The 19,184-nt window shown below is 36.6% G+C and overlaps 1 protein-coding gene across 4 annotated transcripts in view; it reads left to right on the top strand.

The window, feature by feature from the left end:
* The window catches only part of phactr3a (phosphatase and actin regulator 3a), a 54,603-nt gene that overhangs the window by 17,102 nt on the left and 18,317 nt on the right, over window positions 1-19,184 (top strand). The window contains exons 2-4 of one of the 4 annotated variants that reach the window (XM_038283040.1): window positions 15,258-15,314; window positions 17,811-17,972; window positions 18,882-19,049. In XM_038283040.1, coding sequence (XP_038138968.1) covers window positions 15,258-15,314; window positions 17,811-17,972; window positions 18,882-19,049 — 387 coding nt within the window. Of the gene's footprint in view, window positions 1-15,257; window positions 15,315-17,807; window positions 17,973-18,881; window positions 19,050-19,184 lie in introns of all 4 variants that reach the window. The other 3 variants (XM_038283039.1, XM_038283043.1, XM_038283041.1) reach the window with 3 other exon arrangements.

The raw sequence follows: 19,184 nt of genomic DNA, 5'->3' as shown, positions 1-19,184 counted from the left end.
AATCTAAAGATTTTATTTACATTTCTATTCTTTTTTTTTATTTAATATTTTTAGTCTACTAAGTGGTGCTGAAAGTTTAATCTGAAACGTTTCAGATTTATTCTTCATTTTATTATGCTGAAAATGATAATTTTTAGTCATTATTAGTGGTGAGTAAATCTTCATAATTTACTCACCATTTAGTGTCTAACACATATTTTGAAATATAAAACCTTGTCTCTTCCTCCTGGCACTAATGATCTGACCTAAGAGTTTCATATGTGGCCCTCTGTTCTTGTTAAATCATAATTTTTATTGTGAAGCATACACATATACGTAGTTAAAACTAATAAAATGCTAAGCTGAAGGATTAAATGTGCTATAGTAAAGGAATGCTTTTGCTTTAGCACCATGGACAGCTCCAATAGTTCCACTGCAGCAGGCTGCTGAGGCCTGTGGAGTCGGGGTCTGTGTACTGATAAGCCTGTCCTGGATCGCAGATGCCTTGACTCATACTGGCCCTTCATCTAGTGGGAAATGGACCCAGTATTTTTTTCTTTTTTTTGGATCAATGACACATTAACAAGGGAAGTACATTTTGGCAATGTGGGCACAAAATCTATTCAGTTTTATCATCTCATATACAGTATCTAAACATTCAGCAAATACAGACCCAATCCCATTAAAAGCCTCAGTACCCAAAATGGATAGGCCAGTTCAGGGCTGCATATTGTTTATGACTTAATTTTAGAAATGTCTCAATTAATGTCGATTTAAGATTTAGATTTAATCTGGAAACAATAAATAATCTAGCATACATGATTGGATTATTTTCAAGGCAATAATCAGAAAGGAAAATGTTGAGTAGGCAAAATCTTTTCCAGACATTTTTTTTTTTCCTTTCAGAAATGTTAGAAAATTTATCTTGATGTGATTGTTTTGGGTATTTCATTACACTGTACATTCTAAAAACAACCCTGTTCTTAAACAGCTGCATAGTTAGCTGTTTAATTTTAGTATAGTAGAGGTCAACACCGCTTCTCACATCATATTTACTAATAAGGAAGAATGTATTTGATCCTGTGCTAATTTTCATAATATTGAGCAAGACAATTTGCAATTCCCAAAATTAAAAGGTTTATTATTTTTAAGGAAACTTGACACCTGACTGTGATGAAGGATTTCACTTTTTTTTTGTAGCTGTTAACCACCAACCCAAGAAGGGATTTGGCCAACATCTCCTTGCAGAAATTTATAATCCTGGGTCCCTGTCCTGTTTTGCGATAAATCTTAGTGAAAGGTATTAAGTGAGAAAGTTATTAAATAACCAGATCACCTACTTTCTTAAGTGGAGTGAAATGCAAACACATTTCATCAATCTTTCTCCAATATTACCACTGAATAATATAACTCTGATTGAGGACTGAGTTCAGTGTGAACATTGTTAATTTTAGGTAATGGAAGCATGGAAAAAGCTGCTGACTATTGTCAGCAACAATGTATTTCGAAAAAAATGCATTTAAGTGCTGAACCAATTTGTGCTCTCAAGACTAAGCATTCATGATCATCTTTGTTATAGTGGTTTAAGGTCCAGTAGTAAAATAGGTTCAGTAGAAAAATACATCCAAATTCAGCCTAAACAAGGGAGTTTAAGTAGATGCTTGGTTAGTCTCTCTCATCTCTAAACACCTTTCAGTCTTCATTTAATTTCACATGTTTGTTTGGACATCTTTTAAACTTTCACTTTTAAACCAGAACTTACAGTATTTTTTAGACTAAAGTCAGTCTTATTTTTCTTTATCTACTCAATAGTATTTTTTCTAAGGGTTGAGCTCCAATCCAGCAAAGTTAAGGACTTGTTCCCATCCAAACGATTAAGTAAGTCTTCTGTTCAGGTTCTTAGTTTTCTGCAGAAGACACAAAATGTTTCAAGAGAGAAGCCCAACCCAAAAACCCAACTTTTTGAGAGTTTTTTTAACCTGGAATATTCAGATGCATTAAGACAACTTTTTTATTCAGATGTTTTGACCATCTGAATGAAAAACAAGTTGGCTTTTTTTGTATTTCTTTTTACCCTGGCTGTTCAGTGCCGCAGTGGGTAGCATTGCTGCCTTGCAGCAAAAAGGTCCTGGGTTTCATTCCCGGCCTTTCTTTCTGCATGGAGCTGCATGTTCTTCCTGCGCATGCATGGGTTCTGTCAGTGCAGTCCATCTTCCTCCCACAGTCCAAAAACATGACTGTTAGGTTAATTGGCTTCTCTAAATTCTCATCAGGTGCGAGTGTGTGTGTGAATGGTTGTTTTTCCTGTTTGTCTCTGTGTTGCCCTGCGATGGACTGGCGACGTGTCCCGGGTGTACCTCTCGGCCTTAGACAGCTCAAGATAGGCACCAGCATCCCTCACGACCCTGCTTGGGATAAGTGTGATGGAATATGGTTGGAGGGATGTTTTGATCCTGTTTTAAGTGAGCTGTATGATTTTATAAGAGTCAGTTAACATTTCAGCTTCTCTATTCAAAGGGATGACAGGCAGCGGTAAATGCATTCGGAAAAGCTTATTGACCATTCGATTACAAGATGAAAATGGTTCTTTTGAGGTATCAAGACAACAATGATGGAGAAAAAAATGTCAGCTAATCTTTCTCTTGGTGATTCTCAGGATTGGATAAATGGAGCTCTTTTATTTTTAACATAAAATACAGCATTCTATATTCAGTTCAGGTCTTGAATTCCCTAGAGGAGCTTCAGCTTTGCCCACTCTACTGTATTCCCTGCTTCAGAACGAGTCATTACTCAGGCTTTTAAATCACGTTTGTAGTGAGTCCTGCGTGGCTATGCATTTGAGGAAATCCCAATTGTTCACGTGAACCTTGCTGTGTGGGAGCTTGCTTTGAAACAGCAGTGCTAACAGTTGTGAATTGCTCCTTTCCCAATACACCTTGCATGATCAGTTTATCTGCCACAGCAGCTTCAGTGTTGACACTAAAACTTTTCAGAAAACCTGTATTTGTATGCTGTGGATATTTCCATTTACAGGCTCTCCTTACATCACATATAAAAACACAGGGTTTACTTTATAAAGTATAACAGCCCTGATCTAAAACAATGGTTAAAACACTGATCACCCTCCTGACTCTGCTGCTGGAGTATATAACCAACCTATTTAACTATTTAACATCTGCTCTAGTAAAAACCCTGCAGGAAAACTGTAGCGGCACTGGTGTCTTTTAAGCAGCTAAAGCTTCTCACATTTAAGTCAGCTGTTATTTTGATGCCCTGGTCTTTTTGTTCCTGTGAAATCGACTAACACGTGGCTTCCTGAGGCTTTTCAGCCAACATCCAAACACAGAGTAATTTTATGATTTAATGATCCCAGTAAAGAGGATTTGCAACATGCATGTCTGAAGATACTGCATAAAATCAACTGAATGAGTCAGAATGAATCCCGCAGTTTATTGAGAAAGATTTTCAGAACATTAGGCAGTATATTGCTGAACCAGGGCTTCCATTACCTGATTAGAATAAGCTTTTTGACAGAATTGGATAAACGTTTTTAGTATTTGGAAAATAGGGCCTAAAAATTTAGGATTGAAAATCCTGCTGTACATCTTTACAGATCTCCCCTCCTTTTTTTCCTTGGTTCTCTGTTGTGTAGGTTTCAGGAAAACCACTTTTAGTCTGATCATTTTCAGCCCACTGGCTCATTGTGATCACTGGGAGGAAGCTTCTATAGTTAGTCCTTTTTTGTGTGTATTTAAAATGCATACACAGTATGTGTGGATCTGTGAGGGACTCTGCTTTTATTTCTCCAAGAGTTAATAATATAGTGTGTAGTTCTGCACAGGCACTGATAAATAGATGTCCATCAGTATATAGTAGCTGATACAAAGCTATTTATCATTCATGCTATTGTGTGGCTCTTTTGTATATTTCCTTTAATATACTGTATGTATTTATATTTTAGAAAATGCAAATATTTTAATTGAAGTTCAAAGAAGGGATTTTTGGAATCTGATTAATTATTCATGCTATCATCTAAGAGCATTTCACATCATAGCTGTGCATGAGTCAAAACAGGGTTGGTTTAATACAGCAAGTTACTCCTTTACAGGATGTAACTTGTATGATTTGATCCTCTTTATTAAAGAATTTATTTTTACTTAAATGACAGAAATGCCTTTTTTTCTTGCTAAAGTATTAGTTTTGTCAGAAACTGATAACATGCAGGTATTGCTCTTTGATAAAACAAGAGCATTCCATATTCTTTTTACGTTTTGTCAACTAACAATTAGAAAATACAATATTAGACAAACAAAAAAATGTATTTGTACAATTCTGAATTAGAAAGAGCAGGATAAAATCTGTCACTTGTTTTTAACCACAAAGGGGTATTTAAATGTGTATATAGTAAATACTTTTGCAAAGCACTGTTTCAGTCATGAATAAAAACATGCTTGTATGTCATCTGTCTATCCATCACACATCATGCAATTCTACCCAGAGACACAGCCTATGTAACCCACAAAGTAAAGTTCCTATACAGTAGCTACCCTACATGATGCAGCTGTAATAGTTTGCATGTAAAGCCACCCACTGATGCTTATTCTCAACACCAACATATGCTCATAAACAAGAGCCTCAGGAATTTCCTATTGGCTAATGTCCTGACCGACATAATTTCTCTCCCCTGTTGCCAGCAGCCCACACGCTGGTCTTTCACGCTCTGCCTGTGATCACTTTGATGATTAGGATGCTTGACCTTTGCAGACTTATGTGCCTTAACCAGTAATTCTCAGTCTTATAAACAATAGCTTTTACTCACAGGCTTCAAAAAGTACAAATCATTTAACTTAACAGATTGCGACGCCTCACTCTGGCTGCAGTGTTAATTAGACTCACAAAGCTTATATCAGCCGAAAATTGTCCTCTTAAAGAAGCTTAGTCACATTCAATGACTTTATGAATTTCTACTTTAGAATCTCACTCTAGTAGGATACAAAGGTTTTCCAATTAAATTATGGCTCCCTTTTGGCTTGTTAAATTTTGATTGTATTCTTTGTATTATTATTATTATTTTTTTTTTTTACTCAGTTTGTTAGTAAACAGTGTTTTGTATGTCTACCTTAAGACAGACAAAATTGAAGTAAAATATTGCGCATGGAGCCAAGCAAATCAGCATTTCACTTGTGGAAGTGTGAAAAGGAAGAGTAAAAGTCAAAGATCAAGTGTTAAAATTGGCAAAAAAAAATACTGTCAGAGATAAGATATAAATAGAAATGGCAACAGCAAGCAAACTATGTCTATTCCCGCTTATCTTGTTTATTGTAACATATGTTAAGGATCAAAAAAGCCTCAGTAAATGCTGTCAGGACAGAGGCTTGGTGGATATTACTTTATTTTAACAAGAAAATATGCTTTTGTTGTCTTATTATAGGCATAGGATGCAACTAGGTCACTCGTAAATGTTTGGATGAAACTTGCTTTGAGAAATTGCTTGTTTCCACTTTTCTTTTTTCCCCAAAAATCTTGTGTGGCACTGATGGCTTTTATTTAGTGACTGAAAGACAGGCATACAGAAAATAGTCCTGTTTCAAAGGCTAAGAACCACAAAACATTATTCATTATTTTAAAATATTGAATAAAAGCATTTTAAAATAAATGCAGAACTAAATCATAGAATTTGCTTAAACTGTCTTCAAGCGCTTGTGTCTGGGATGTTTTCTTTCCTCACACAGTAGCATGGGTTATAATCTGAAATAAACTTCCAGACCACAAATAAATAGAAATATATCTGTAAGCATTTTATATATACTATAGAGTAAGATAATTTTGTGCAAGAACTGATTTTATTTCAGAAAATATGAGTCTTTGTCTTTCGAATAAAGTGCATCAATTAATAAATAAATGGGGGAAAGACAACTTGACCTTCCCGTCTTCGGGATTGATTATGTTCTCTTGCCTAATTCATTTTCTATGGTGGGAAACAGCACATTATTATCATTTTTTTTTCTCACTAGTAGTTCTATATTTCAGAAATCACAAAAGGTCAGTGCAATGACTGCTAGTAAATTAATATGTCACATACTAGTTTTTAACTTTCAGGTGTAACATAAAGCTTTTCAGCAATTTCCCATAGCATATTAGGCCATTTGTTCCTTTTAGTGACTGACCACGATCATTTTGTTAGAATCTTTTAAAATATAGAATTCATGAAATGGTGACTTATTGATCTTTGTTGATTTTTATAGTATTTCTAATTTGCTATCTCTTTATGCTGCTGCACAACATTTTAACCCCTTCAGCCTCTTCGTCTGAGCTCTTAGCTGTGTGTCCTGACTGTGGCCTGGCCCCTGAGGCACTGGGGCCACAGGCAGATGGCAGCACAGTGGCAATCACAGAATGTAGCAAGGTTCTCCATTCAAGGACACATCTGTGGTGTCATTAGCAGAGAGACGAGGGTGAGGGTGTTAAGGTTCTGTAGGGATGTCAAAGCAAAGTCTGGTGTTATTTATAGCTGCAGACTGTGACCACTGTATCCTACAGTATAGAGGACTACTGTTTATGCTGTCAAAGGTCATTCAAAAGTGCTAATAAGAAGCTAGCAACACTGATCATAAAGCAGCTTGCAGGATAAACTGGCAAGAAAATTAGTACAATAATTTGATGTGTAATATAGAAATAACAAAACCGACTAAAGATGCTCATATCTTATTTTTTCTACAATAGTTTGCCAAATAGCACTAAAGCTGCATTCCTGTAAGAGTGTCCCTGAATAAGTATAGTTAGATAGACCAGACAAAATCTCCATCATCATGCAACTCATTCAACAGATGTTACTGCTGTGCTGAAATGATTAAACTTTTAAAAAGTCCCCATATTTGTTTCTGAAAAGCAGCTAGACTGGCTGTGAGTAAACAAAAAAAAATGTAAAGTCCTCTGTTCAAATGTGAGATAGATAATTTAATTTAAACTGGTTTTAATCTATTTAATGTGAATTATATTCAACGCAGAAATAGCAAAAACAAAACAGACAAAAAACATATGTCAGGGGAGAAGCATAAAGAGAAACAAAAACAAACAAAGTGAACAAACCTTACATTTTTTGTAAAATAATTTTAAGAATTAATTTATGTTAACATTGATTATTTGATTAACTCTGAATAAAATCTAGCTCCCAGCTTTTGTTTGTTTGCATTTATCAATTAAAAGCCATAGTTTGCTTAAAAAGGATTAAAATGATCCCATTATAAAAATGTATCAGTCAGGAAAAAGTTACAGTCTAGAACATTACATATAACCCAAGGTATGGTACAAATTGTTTTTAATTGCTGTGAAAATAGGCATAGCGCAAGGAAAAATGGACGCTTTCTTTTCATATATAATAATAAAGGAAGATAGAAACTGGTCAGGCACATTGCACCGAGTTACTATCCAACCAGTAGCTTCTATCATTAGAGTCATTATCAGAGTTTTGTTGACTAACCAAAACAAAAGTTTATGCAATGTTTTGACAGGATGTTAGTTTAAAATAAAACAAGACATTTTAAAGTTTCCTCTTGGACCAGTTGCTTTTAAAGCTGAAAATAGAAATATCTTTGTAGCTTGTGACACCTTACATTTACAGTATTTAACAGGGTGCTCTAAGTTTTTACAGCAAGCTCCAAAAGGCATATATACGGAAGAGGATTAGGGCCAAAATAAAAAAAAAAGTTAACTGATTTTTACATTTTATTTCAGTTTAATATGGGAAAAAAGTCAGAATTCTGACTTTTTTCTCAGAATTCTGACTTTAATCTCAGAATTTTGACTTTTTTCTCAGAATTCTGACTTTAATCTCAGAATTCGGACTTTAATCTCAGAATTCTGACTTTTAAATTTTATTTCAGTTTAGTATGGGAAAAAAGTCAGAATTCTGACTTTTTTCTCAGAATTCTGACTTTAATCTCAGTATTCTGACTTTTTTCTCAGAATTCTGACTTTAATCTCAGAATTCTGACTTTAATCTTAGAATTCTGACTTTAATCTCAGAATTCTGACTTTAATCTCAGAATTCGGACTTTAATCTCAGAATTCTGACTTTAATCTTAGAATTCTGACTTTAATCTCAGAATTCGGACTTTAATCTCAGAATTCGGACTTTAATCTCAGAATTCTGACTTTTAAATTTTATTTCAGTTTAGTACGGGAAAAAAGTCAGAATTCTGACTTTTTTCTGAGAATTCTGACTTTAATCTCAGAATTTTGACTTTTTTCTCAGAATTCTGACTTTAATCTCAGAATTCGGACTTTAATCTCAGAATTCTGACTTTTAAATTTTATTTCAGTTTAGTATGGGAAAAAAGTCAGAATTCTGACTTTAATCTCAAGATTCTGACTTTAATCTCAGAATTTTGACTTTTTTTCTCAGAATTCTGACTTTAATGTCAGAATTCTGATTTTAACGTCAGAATTCTGACTTTAATCTCAGAATTCTGACTTTAATCTCAGAATTCGGACTTTAATCTCAGAATTCTGACTTTAATCTCAGAATTCTGACTTTAATCTCAGAATTCGGACTTTAATCTCAGAATTCTGACTTTAATCTTAGAATTCTGACTTTAATCTCAGAATTCGGACTTTAATCTCAGAATTCGGACTTTAATCTTAGAATTCTGACTTTAATCTCAGAATTCGGACTTTAATCTCAGAATTCGGACTTTAATCTCAGAATTCTGACTTTTAAATTTTATTTCAGTTTAGTACGGGAAAAAAGTCAGAATTCTGACTTTTTTCTGAGAATTCTGACTTTAATCTCAGAATTCTGACTTTTTTTCTCAGAATTCTGACTTTTTCCCATACTAAACTGAAATAAAATGTAAAAATCAGTTAACTTTTTTTTTATTCCACTGGCCCTAATCCTCTTCCGTACATATACGAGCAGAGATGCATCGATCCACTTTTTTTTTTTTTACTTCCCATCCAACTTGGATACTTTGGATATCTGTAGATCTGGATACTTTTTGGATACCAGAGGTCTGTTTGCTTCAATGTTATCATCATAATACTGTATTACCTCCTCTCTACAAGCAAGCATGATGATGATATCTAAGAGTAAATGTAAGCATCAGATAAGCATGGATTTTATTGTTTTAACATCCAGAGTTGGGATGTTATAAGATGTGAAAAACCACATCAATCAGAAAAATAGTCAAAAATCCTATTAAAAAGAATAATATATATGAAATATTAGATGTTATTTATGAAAAGATAGCTCAGATAGAGAGGTATTGTCACATTTCCTCCAGTGGTTTATGTTAGCATTTTGATATGTGTGCAACAGATTTGTGTTAATTACTTTCCTCAAAAATAGTGCTAAGCAGTTTTTCCTTGTGGTGGGTGTTAGAACCACTTTTGATTGGTGTTTTACATAATGTGTTCATATGCAGTCTTGGGAATTAAAAATAAGCATGGATTTTTTTTTTCTATCTGTACCAATCATAAACTTCCGGAAAATTTACTAACAGTAACATTCATAACATTCTGTTAAAGCTACAGTGTGTAATTTTCAGCGACATCTAGCGGTCAGACTACAGACCGCAGCAACATGAACGTCTCCCCCCCACCGCTTCTCCCCCCCAACAGTACGGCGAGCGTTACGGGACAAAATTTCTTCTACGACGTCCACATCACCTACCCTCTCAAGTGATGAGGTTTGTTTACATAGATAATTTTACAGATAGTATTTCATTAGTCTGTGTAGGGTATAGATTTCATGTAGACTTAAGATAATAAATATACCCGTTATTTTTTCTACATCGTTGTGACGTTTTGGTGAGCTGCTTTGCATGGTGATATAAACAGACGAAGTAATTGTAGTCATTAGTTTAACAGCGAGATTGTGTTCGCTGGAAGAATATATATCCCCCGTTTACAGAGTCCAAGTCATTTTGGTGGCACGGGGGTTACAACGCGAGGGAGAGGGAGAGGACGAGGGCGAAGGCAGGGAGGCCGTGCAGCTAGGGCCAGGCGAGAGAGGGGAGCCAGCGGGGTGAGAGCAGAGGAGGAAAGGCTTGAAGATCTCCAAAGGAGCCGGAGAGAAGTAACCGAGGTATATATCCAGAAAATTATTTTACAGAAAATTACTGAATCATTACCTGTGAAACGTCAGGGACGTTGCTGAATAAGTATACTGGAGAGTAACAGCATCATCACGCAGCATGTTATTGTTTTAGACAGGTCTGAGCATCCTGTACTCCAAAAACTGCAGTGATATTAGACAATTGTGTGTGTAGGATTAATTACCTGTCCAAGAGAAAACTGGCAACTTGAGCGTCACTTTGAAAACCTTTTTCCTCCATCAGTGACTTCCATCGTGTAAATGCCGTGCCAATGTTGATCCGTGTTTTTTGCCGTTTCTTGTCACGCTTGCGTTTATTCTCGTCGTGTTTCCGCTAGTGATGGGTCGGGCAACACCGATGCGTCGGCGCATGTGTCGGTCTCATAGAGCGAAACCTGTGTCGACGTGTGTATCGCTACGGAAAAGTCACGTGACCGAAACAGTTCCTGTATCGGTCACGTGACCGATGTTTCGAACTGATTGACAAGCCTTTATAAGGAAGCGCATCTGCCAAAACAATCTTGCGTGTTTTGCGAATATAAAATTAATAAAAAATTATGGAGCTTCCTCAAGCAAAAAGAAAGGCTTCTGCCGTGTGGGACCACTTTGATGTCATTTCGGGAAAATAAGGTATTTGTTTTAATTTCCTTGTTTCATCCTGTTCCTCTCAGAGTTTCCACTTGATTTTCTGAGTAGAAATTCATTTCAAAGTGACCTTTAGTTTACTGTTCGTGTTATTTTCTACAGGTTAAATGTCGCAATTGCTCAACAGAGCTTGCATATTTAAATAACAGCACCTCCTCAATGCTGAGGCATTACAGGGCCAAGCATGAGAGTGAAATCTATGACACAACCATGATGAACTCAGGTATTTTACAACTTACTGACTTTGTTTTATTGATAATTCTGAATAATTTACACTTTCTCATTTTTAACCATCAAGCTTCCAGGAAGCAGATGCTTGATGAGGCTGTGCTTAATTTCATTGTAAAGGACTGCAAGCCCCTCGCTGTTGTGGAGAATGAAGGGTTCAGGGAGCTGGTTCAGCTCCTTGAGCCCTCATATGTTTTGCCAACCAGAAAGGTTTGTGTGGAAATTATCTAAAGTGGTAGTTTATTCATCAATTTTATTTTAAATATATTGATTTTCTTCTGGTTTGACTTGGTGTGGTTTTCAGACCATCAAACAACTGTTGGCCAAAAAGTACGAGGAGGAACGGGAACGGGTGAAAATGGAAGTACAGCAGACTGCGGACAGAATGTGCCTCAATAGTTGGAAGCTCAAATGAGCCCCAGCCAGGAACATCTTCACAACAGCTGTCTGCCCCCACTTCAGGCATGATATTGAGCATCATTTCTTTGTTGTTTGTAAATCATGTACTAAAATACTTTTTTATTTTTTTTATTTTTTTTTAAGATGACCTTTGGGAACATTTTGATCTCGAAGTGGGGAGGCAGACCAAAAGTGCCACAGCTGATGCCATTCTTGAGGTGCAGAGATACATGGCAGAGGGCAATATTGCGAGGTCCCAGGATCCTCTTGTATATTGGAAAAACCAAAGGACGGTTTATCCAAACCTCTTCCGCCTGGCCTTAAAATTTTTGTGCACTCCAGCTTCATCTGTGCCGTGTGAGCGGGTGTTTTCCACAGCTGGAGAACTAATATCAAAAAAGCGCAACAGACTGAATTTCAAAACGTTGCAACAACTTATTTTTTTGAATAAAAAATTGTAAAAAAAAAATACCAGTGAACAAGCATCTTCATTTACTACATGTTTACTTAGAGATTATTACATTATGATGCAGGTTCTCATTATTCATTGACTGTGTCTAAAATATCAAATATGTTTTAATAATAATACAATGCATCATACAATGAATTGCATCATATTATTGTATATAATAGGTCATCAAATCAGTGTCAGTTAACTCTGTCAACTAGGTTGCCTGTAGGGATTTTTAATGTCCACCAGGTGTCAGTATTCAGTGACACAGTATCGACACAGTATCAATACAGTTTGGTAATGTGTCGAAACGTTTCATGACGCCTCATCAACCCATCACTAGTTTCCGCTTCTTAGATGACGGGGGTTCGGTGTCCGCCGCTTTTCGTTGTGATACAGAGTAGGCATGATCCTCCATTCGTCTGATGTTTGGCCACACAGTGCCAAACAGTTTGCAAAGTCACTCACGCCTGCCGCCTTGTTCACCTTTCTTGTTACTGAGGCGCAGTATACCTGCTTCTTCTTCTTCTTTGGTTTCAGGCAGACTAAACGCTTCTCAGGCATAATACTGCCATCTACTGTTCAGTACCGTCTCAGTTAATCTCTCTCAACTTGCCGTAGTTATTTTTGAGCGTCATGGGAGATCTCGCAATCGCTAGTTTGTTGCCTCTGCGCTTGCCGTAGCGCAAAGATGTCAGCCTCCATGGCTGCGAGACCCGATCCTATGTAATTATAAATAACGAATTCTAAGGCAACGCAAATATTATGGTTAAAAGGCTGAGCTCATAGGTGATGATAAATAACATAGTTATGTATAATATATTAAATTTCTGACTTTATATGCCTGTAATTATTACACACTGTAGCTTTAATGGTAAAAAAAAAAAAAACAAGAATAGGTATTAAATATCCAAAACGTGTAATTTCAATGTTGGAATTGTTTTAGTTCATCTGGTTTTCACACTGTGTCCTCTTCAACTGGCACATTTAAATGAATAAATTAAAATAAATTAAAGCATTTTAAATGTCTGATTTCAGGAGAATTTGAAGAAGAAAAGGCACACTGACCAAAAGGGGAGAAATGCAGTCTTACAGATTTTAACTGATCTAAGTTTTTCGTTATACCAAATAAAGGTGCAACAGTCCCACTGCAATAAGAAACCCACATACTACCATCTTATTTATCTTTGATAAATTTTTATTTTCCATCGGTTCCATCATTAAACCCCGGGTATCTGTGGCTACAATGCAGCTTCTCACTATTAGTGTGTGCATGAATGGGTGAATGACTGAATGTGGTGTAAAGAGCTTTAGATTAATACGTTTGTAAAAATAAAGAATTTCATAATAGGACAGATAGATTTCATTTTCCTGTTTTATTATGTTAAAACCAATAAGTTAATTTATAATTTGTAAAAAATAAACATGCTTCAACTAGTGCTGCCTGCCACTGTATTCAGCTCCTTTTACACTAAGATCCCATACAAAGTATACTGAGCAAATGATTGTTGGTAGACATACCCTGTGCTCATAAACTAACCTGTGTATAATTTAATCCAGCTATAAATGCGATCTGCTTTGTGGAGGCTGAGGGTTTTCATGAAGACTATGAATCACTTTCACTTATAAAAAAAAAAATCACATATGTTGCGTTAATGTCATAAATCTCTTTTGACATCTGAGATTTCCTTTTTTTTTCTGTTTCCTCCCAGTTCCTGTAATCTTTTCAGTTCCAGGAAACCGAATGAAGTGTAGTAAGATAAACTGGATATAAAACTTTCCTTCATCCTATTGTTGGTTTTTCTATTGTTACTTTGTATGTGTTATTTAACACCACCCAGAAAGCACACTTCTCAGATCCATCTGTCAGGTGATCCAGCTTTACCTCATGTAACCTCAGAACTCAAACGGTGTTTATTACTTTCCCTACCAAATCTGAAAAGGTAGAAAACAGATTGGACACAGATATTTATTCTCCATGGTCATTTTAATTATTAGGGTTTTTTTTTGTTTTGCCTGCAGTGGTTGGTTTCACCAGAGAACAGCATCTGGATTAGTAGTTTCTCCATTATTCACTTTTTCTCTTGTTTATATTTGATTTTTGTAATTTCTCAAAGGAGGGCTTTTCCTTGCTTCACTCCTATTTTGTGTACTGGGAAGGGGGATGTGCTCAGTGTCTATATGTAGGGGATATCTGATTGCCCTGAATGTGCTGACAGGGTGGGAAAGTGGGGTGCGGTTACTGGAAGAATACTAACTGGTGCAGTTTTAATATTTTTTTCCAGGTGATGTTAACATATTTACTCCATAATCCCTTTTTTTCTCCTTAACCAGGTTCTAAATTCAGTATTTCTATGATAAGTTTTTAAAAAATGAAATTATGCTGGGTTTTTTCTTTCTCAGGGTGCAGAGATGTGAAGCAATCCTTTGTTCATAGTAACGTCCTGTTCAGACTTATATTTAAAAGAGGGCATCAGCAAATACTGTTGAGTCATGCATGTGCATAACACGTGCATTTAATAAATCCAGTTTATTTTAGCATGTTAATTAATGTAACCACGCAGCACATGCAGTCCATTCATGCATATCCAACACGAATTGTAATGCTTTTTCTCATGTCTACTCATTCTGTATGTTTAACCCCTACTCCTCATTTTGTCACTGCTATCGGTTTCTCTGAATAAACACCCTTTTATGAAAATTGAAGTTGTTTGAGATGCATTATGAATAGCTGCTTTGCGATTGGCCAGAACAGTGTTCCCTGGCAAGCTCTTCCGTATAGCAACAGCTCCCTCCCTCTCTCTTCTTCTTCTCCCATCTTTTCTCTGGAATCTCCATTTGCTCCCTCCTCCTCCATCCCCCATCAAAAGATACAGACAAACCTCTGTGTGGTCCACCTACCCACAATGCACTGGGTGCTACAACTTGCTTTAGATGAGGTGGCTGTCTGTTTTTTTTTAATGGCGGGGGGTGTCCTTTTCTCTTCTTCACCTTTCCTGTCTGCTGTAAGCTCCAGCCCCAACTCAGTCACCCCCCTCCTCCCCTTTCCCTCTACTCCTTCCTCCCTCTCACTGCTGCGGCAGCATCTGGATGTAGTCACCATGGCAACAGGAGCAGGCCAGACCCCACCTCCTCCTTGTGTCTCTCATCTCACTGCACACACTCTTCATACGCAGACATGCATCTCCCCCCCTCCTTCTTTAAGCCCACCCCCCACAGTCGACTTGCTGTGTTTCCTTCAAGCTTGACCTGTATTCAGCTTCAGACACTTCTGCCAGTGATAATGACGCAGGCACTGATCTGCTTCTAGTAAAAAGAAGGGTTTAAGCCCCCCCCCTAAAAAATAAAATAGAATTTTAAACGGCCCCTTTCAAATGTTTTTGCATTTCTCTCAGATTCTTTTAAACCAATCTCATATTTTTTTGTCTTTTTCTTGTTTCTCCTCTACTCATCCTCCCCCAGTCAGTGCCTGCATCCACTTCACCCTACCTACCATGTGCTTCAAAGAAAGAGGCGAAGGTAAAACAAAAGTCAACTGTATCCTGCCTCCCTCTGCAAGCACCCCCAACCCCCCCAGCTGATTATTTGAACAAAGATATAAGCTTCATTAAAGCAGATATTGCTTCATTACTTTCCCTGTTGTGTCACATAGTCATATATAGCTCTGTAAGGATATCTTTGAAACTGGCTGCCTAGTGGTGATGTGTGCACACAGATTTATGGGCCCACACTTTGTCCATTATGAGTCATAGCTGTCATTCATTCAAATGCATATTTCCTGTAGAGAGAATAGAGAGGAAGATATTGGCATGGTTTATGGGGTTCATAACAGCTGGTCTCTCATGCTAAAGTTTGCGTTTGTTTCCTTTTACTTGCAGTTCTTATAGTCTGGGCAAAATAAAAATCCTAAAATTGGCCTTTTAATATTTAGATTATGAGTTTTTTCTTTTTGCTGCCTTGTTTTTATTGGGGTTTGTATTTTAGTTTCTCTTCTGTAATTTTTCTCTGTGCAGAAAGATATCAAAGCTTTCTGATAGAAGTTAATAGGATTTCAGAAACAGACTGAAAAGTAATCTAGTGAAAACAGAGCACAAAAAGGAGTACTGCAGCTTAACCAGCCTCTGAAAGATATTTGGAGCAAATATTTATTACATTTCAAAAAAAGAAAAAAAAAGATAGAATGGAAATGAGAAAAGGGATGTTTGAAAAAAGAAACTGACACAGTAAGTAATACTACTTGTTATCTGAGCCAGAATTAATAACCACAATGCCTTTCATAGGTATTTTTACTGCTTGAAAGTTTTTTTTATTGGGTTTCACCATTTATGTGAGTAGAACTATGAGCAGTATTGAATTTTTGTAAATCTGAGGGGAACATTTTAGCGGATTTTAACTCTTCTATTAATTTTCTTCAACCCCAATACGCAAAACAATTAGTAGAACCACATTTTGCACTATTATTATTGCCAGTGTTTTGGTTCATCTCTCTTCCAGTTTTGCACACATGTAGATTGATATATTTGCTCATTATTCTCTGGGAAAAAGAAAAAAATTAAACAACTCTGGCATGTAGAACCACTGCCAAGTTTAACTGTCAGGAAGATGCGTTCAGGGTGATTCAGCAGAATTCTTTTTTTTTTTTTTTTTACTAATCTATGGGTTTTGCATAAAGTCTGGGAAGGTAAACTTTGTTTTGTTGGACTAATGAAACTTTAAATAACCTTCAAAACTGGGAAGATAGATGAACACAATATTGGTTTAGCATTCTAGTTTCCCACCTGTAAAAGTTCCCACCTTTTATTGTCTTTATATGGCCTCTAGGGTCTCTGTCAAAAAAATAATGACAAAAAATCAGTTTATATGTTGAGTCATCTTGCCTGATAACCAGAAATCACTAGTACACGGACAACTGAATAATTGTCAAGTATATGAGAAAGCAATACCTAAAAGGAGTTAAAAGTTTTCTGCAGGGAACTACTGTTTACTAGTGGATATCGACAGATTTTCCAGCCTTAATATGGTGCTGTTGCTCTTCATTGGTCAGCCAGTGTAAGTGGATAGAAAAGTCTTTGTAGTTACAAGACAATCCAGACTTTTGGATAGTTTATAACCGAACCCAACTTCAATCTTCCACACAACTTTCTCCTTGATCTGTCTGCTGTGTCTGTATGTCTCCATGATGCTATTTGTTCACTAATGATCTGTAACAAACCTTCATTCACATCTTCATTTATACTAAGTACTGGATGCACTGGATTTTATATTGAGGCATTTAAAGGGGGCTGATTACAAATATATACAACAGGTTTATTTTTTCCTTTTAAAACTATTGAGTATTGACATCTGCAATAATAAATCTAGATTCATAAACCACAAAAATGCACTAGCATTTGTGGTTTTACTGTGACATAATGTGAAAAAGTCTAAAGGACATGAATACTTTTCTAAAGCATTGTATAATTTTTTCATTTAGCAGAAGAAAAGAAAAATCAGAATCAGGAAAAATAAATGATTGTTTTCAATGCACTTGAATGGCTGAAACACCTGTTGGTCACCAGGAGAATTTTTATTTTATAAGGCAGCCTCTGTCGCACCAGAGGTATATTCCCCCCAAAAAATTGGAAAGGCAAAGATATTTATTTTGATAGAGGACATATCGCTTAATGGGAGGGAAAATAACAGCCGTAGGAGAGTGTGCTGTGATTGAATTAGGCTTTCTAATTTAATCTTTTCACAGCACTTGGACTCCATCATGGTTTATTCAGTGAGGTGAGCATACTAATTGGTCTCCTGTTTTCTCTCCCCCCCTCTTTTCTGTCCCCTTCCTCCTGCTGTCACTTATTCTAATCTCATCCTATCAACTCTAAACCTCCACACTTCCCTCTGTTTCCTTTCTTCAATTTGGATCCTGCTCCTCTATATATCTCCAATGACTGCTATCATGTCATCCACCTCCCAAAAAACCTCTCTTCCCTTCTATGGGCCTCCTCTCTTTCTCCTCTCTCCTTGCAGTAGAACTTGTGGATCAGCAGAGGGTGCTCAGAACAGGCTGCCTGGTAACGGGGGTACATACTCCACCCATCCGACGTAACAGCAAGCTGGCCACCCTGGGGCGAATCTTCAAGCCTTGGAAATGGAGGAAAAAGAAAAATGAAAAACTCAAGCAAAGCTCTACAGGTACAGTAGCCTATAGGGTGTTAGGGCCAGAGGAAGCCACTTCATCCACACTAATGATCAAGTAACCCAATTGAGGATTAGCTGTGACCACTTTTAAAAGGTTAGCAAAGAAACACCTAATGAGGAAGTTTGAGTGAAGAGATGTGACAATAAATTAAATAAATGTAAATTTGCTTTAGTCCATGTTAAACTCAAATCCTGCCTGTAAATATCACTGTGGATCAAGGCTGATAAAGCCCCACTTCTAAACTGGGGTTTATTAAAGGACCAGTAATCAGTTTTACATATTTCATTTTCTAATATGCATACCTTATTTTATAAAATAAAATATTGTATGCATGATATATTAACACATTAGAACACAGCAGTCCCCAGTGAACCTTCATGGATTATGGTGCTATAGGAAAGGGATCAATGCGTTTATCTTCATTCAGGATAACCTGATCAGATTTATTTTGTCCCTCTTACTGATGTCAGCCAGTTGGAATGGCCGTTTGCTGAGAGCCCACCAATAATCCCTTAAAATCAAGGCTATGTACAGTATGATGAACAAGAATTAATCCCCATACTGAATTCTCATGTAACGTAATCACAAACTTATTCATTTAATAAGCAAAAAATGGAGTTGTGTTACACCGTAGCAGTTCAGCCTAATTTTGTTGAAGTGAATAAACAAAAGGGTAAATTGTTCTTGCTAACTGTAAGAGTATAACAGAAGCTGGCAGTCGCCTCATCCTGCATTCCTAGTGCATAGGACAGCTTTCTGTTAGAGTTGTTTTTAAGTTGGTTGTATTTACTTAGAAAAACCTAGAGTGATTTTTTTAATTATTGAAAGACTGAATAACTGCTAGTAAATCCATTTGTTCGCCTTATTTAATGACTGACTCTGTTTCTTCTCCTCTTGAACAGATGTAGCATTATCCAGCAGCCTCATGTGCCACGACCCCAACTCTCCCACACAAGGCTGTTGCTCAGATGGGACAGTTTTAATTGGAGGATTTGGGGGACCTTTGAATCCAAACCTCACGGTCAGCAGCGTGGAATACCTTGGCCCTGAGGAGGAACGTCCCTCTTCTGGTATGTAAATAAAAAAGGTTGAAACAGTTAAGTAATGCTTAATGAGAAAAGGTCTAGTTTTTTGTTGTTGTTTGTTTGTTTGTGTTTTAGTTTTACTAAAACTGGTAAAGGTTTAGTGGATTGAAGTGATTCAAC

Source organism: Cyprinodon tularosa, unplaced genomic scaffold (assembly GCF_016077235.1).
Source record: "Cyprinodon tularosa strain WSP-4 unplaced genomic scaffold, ASM1607723v1 ctg19, whole genome shotgun sequence".
NCBI classification, from domain to species: domain Eukaryota; kingdom Metazoa; phylum Chordata; class Actinopteri; order Cyprinodontiformes; family Cyprinodontidae; genus Cyprinodon; species Cyprinodon tularosa.
Note: the sequence above shows the minus strand (reverse complement) of the source record. Positions and strands in the feature narration are given on the sequence as shown.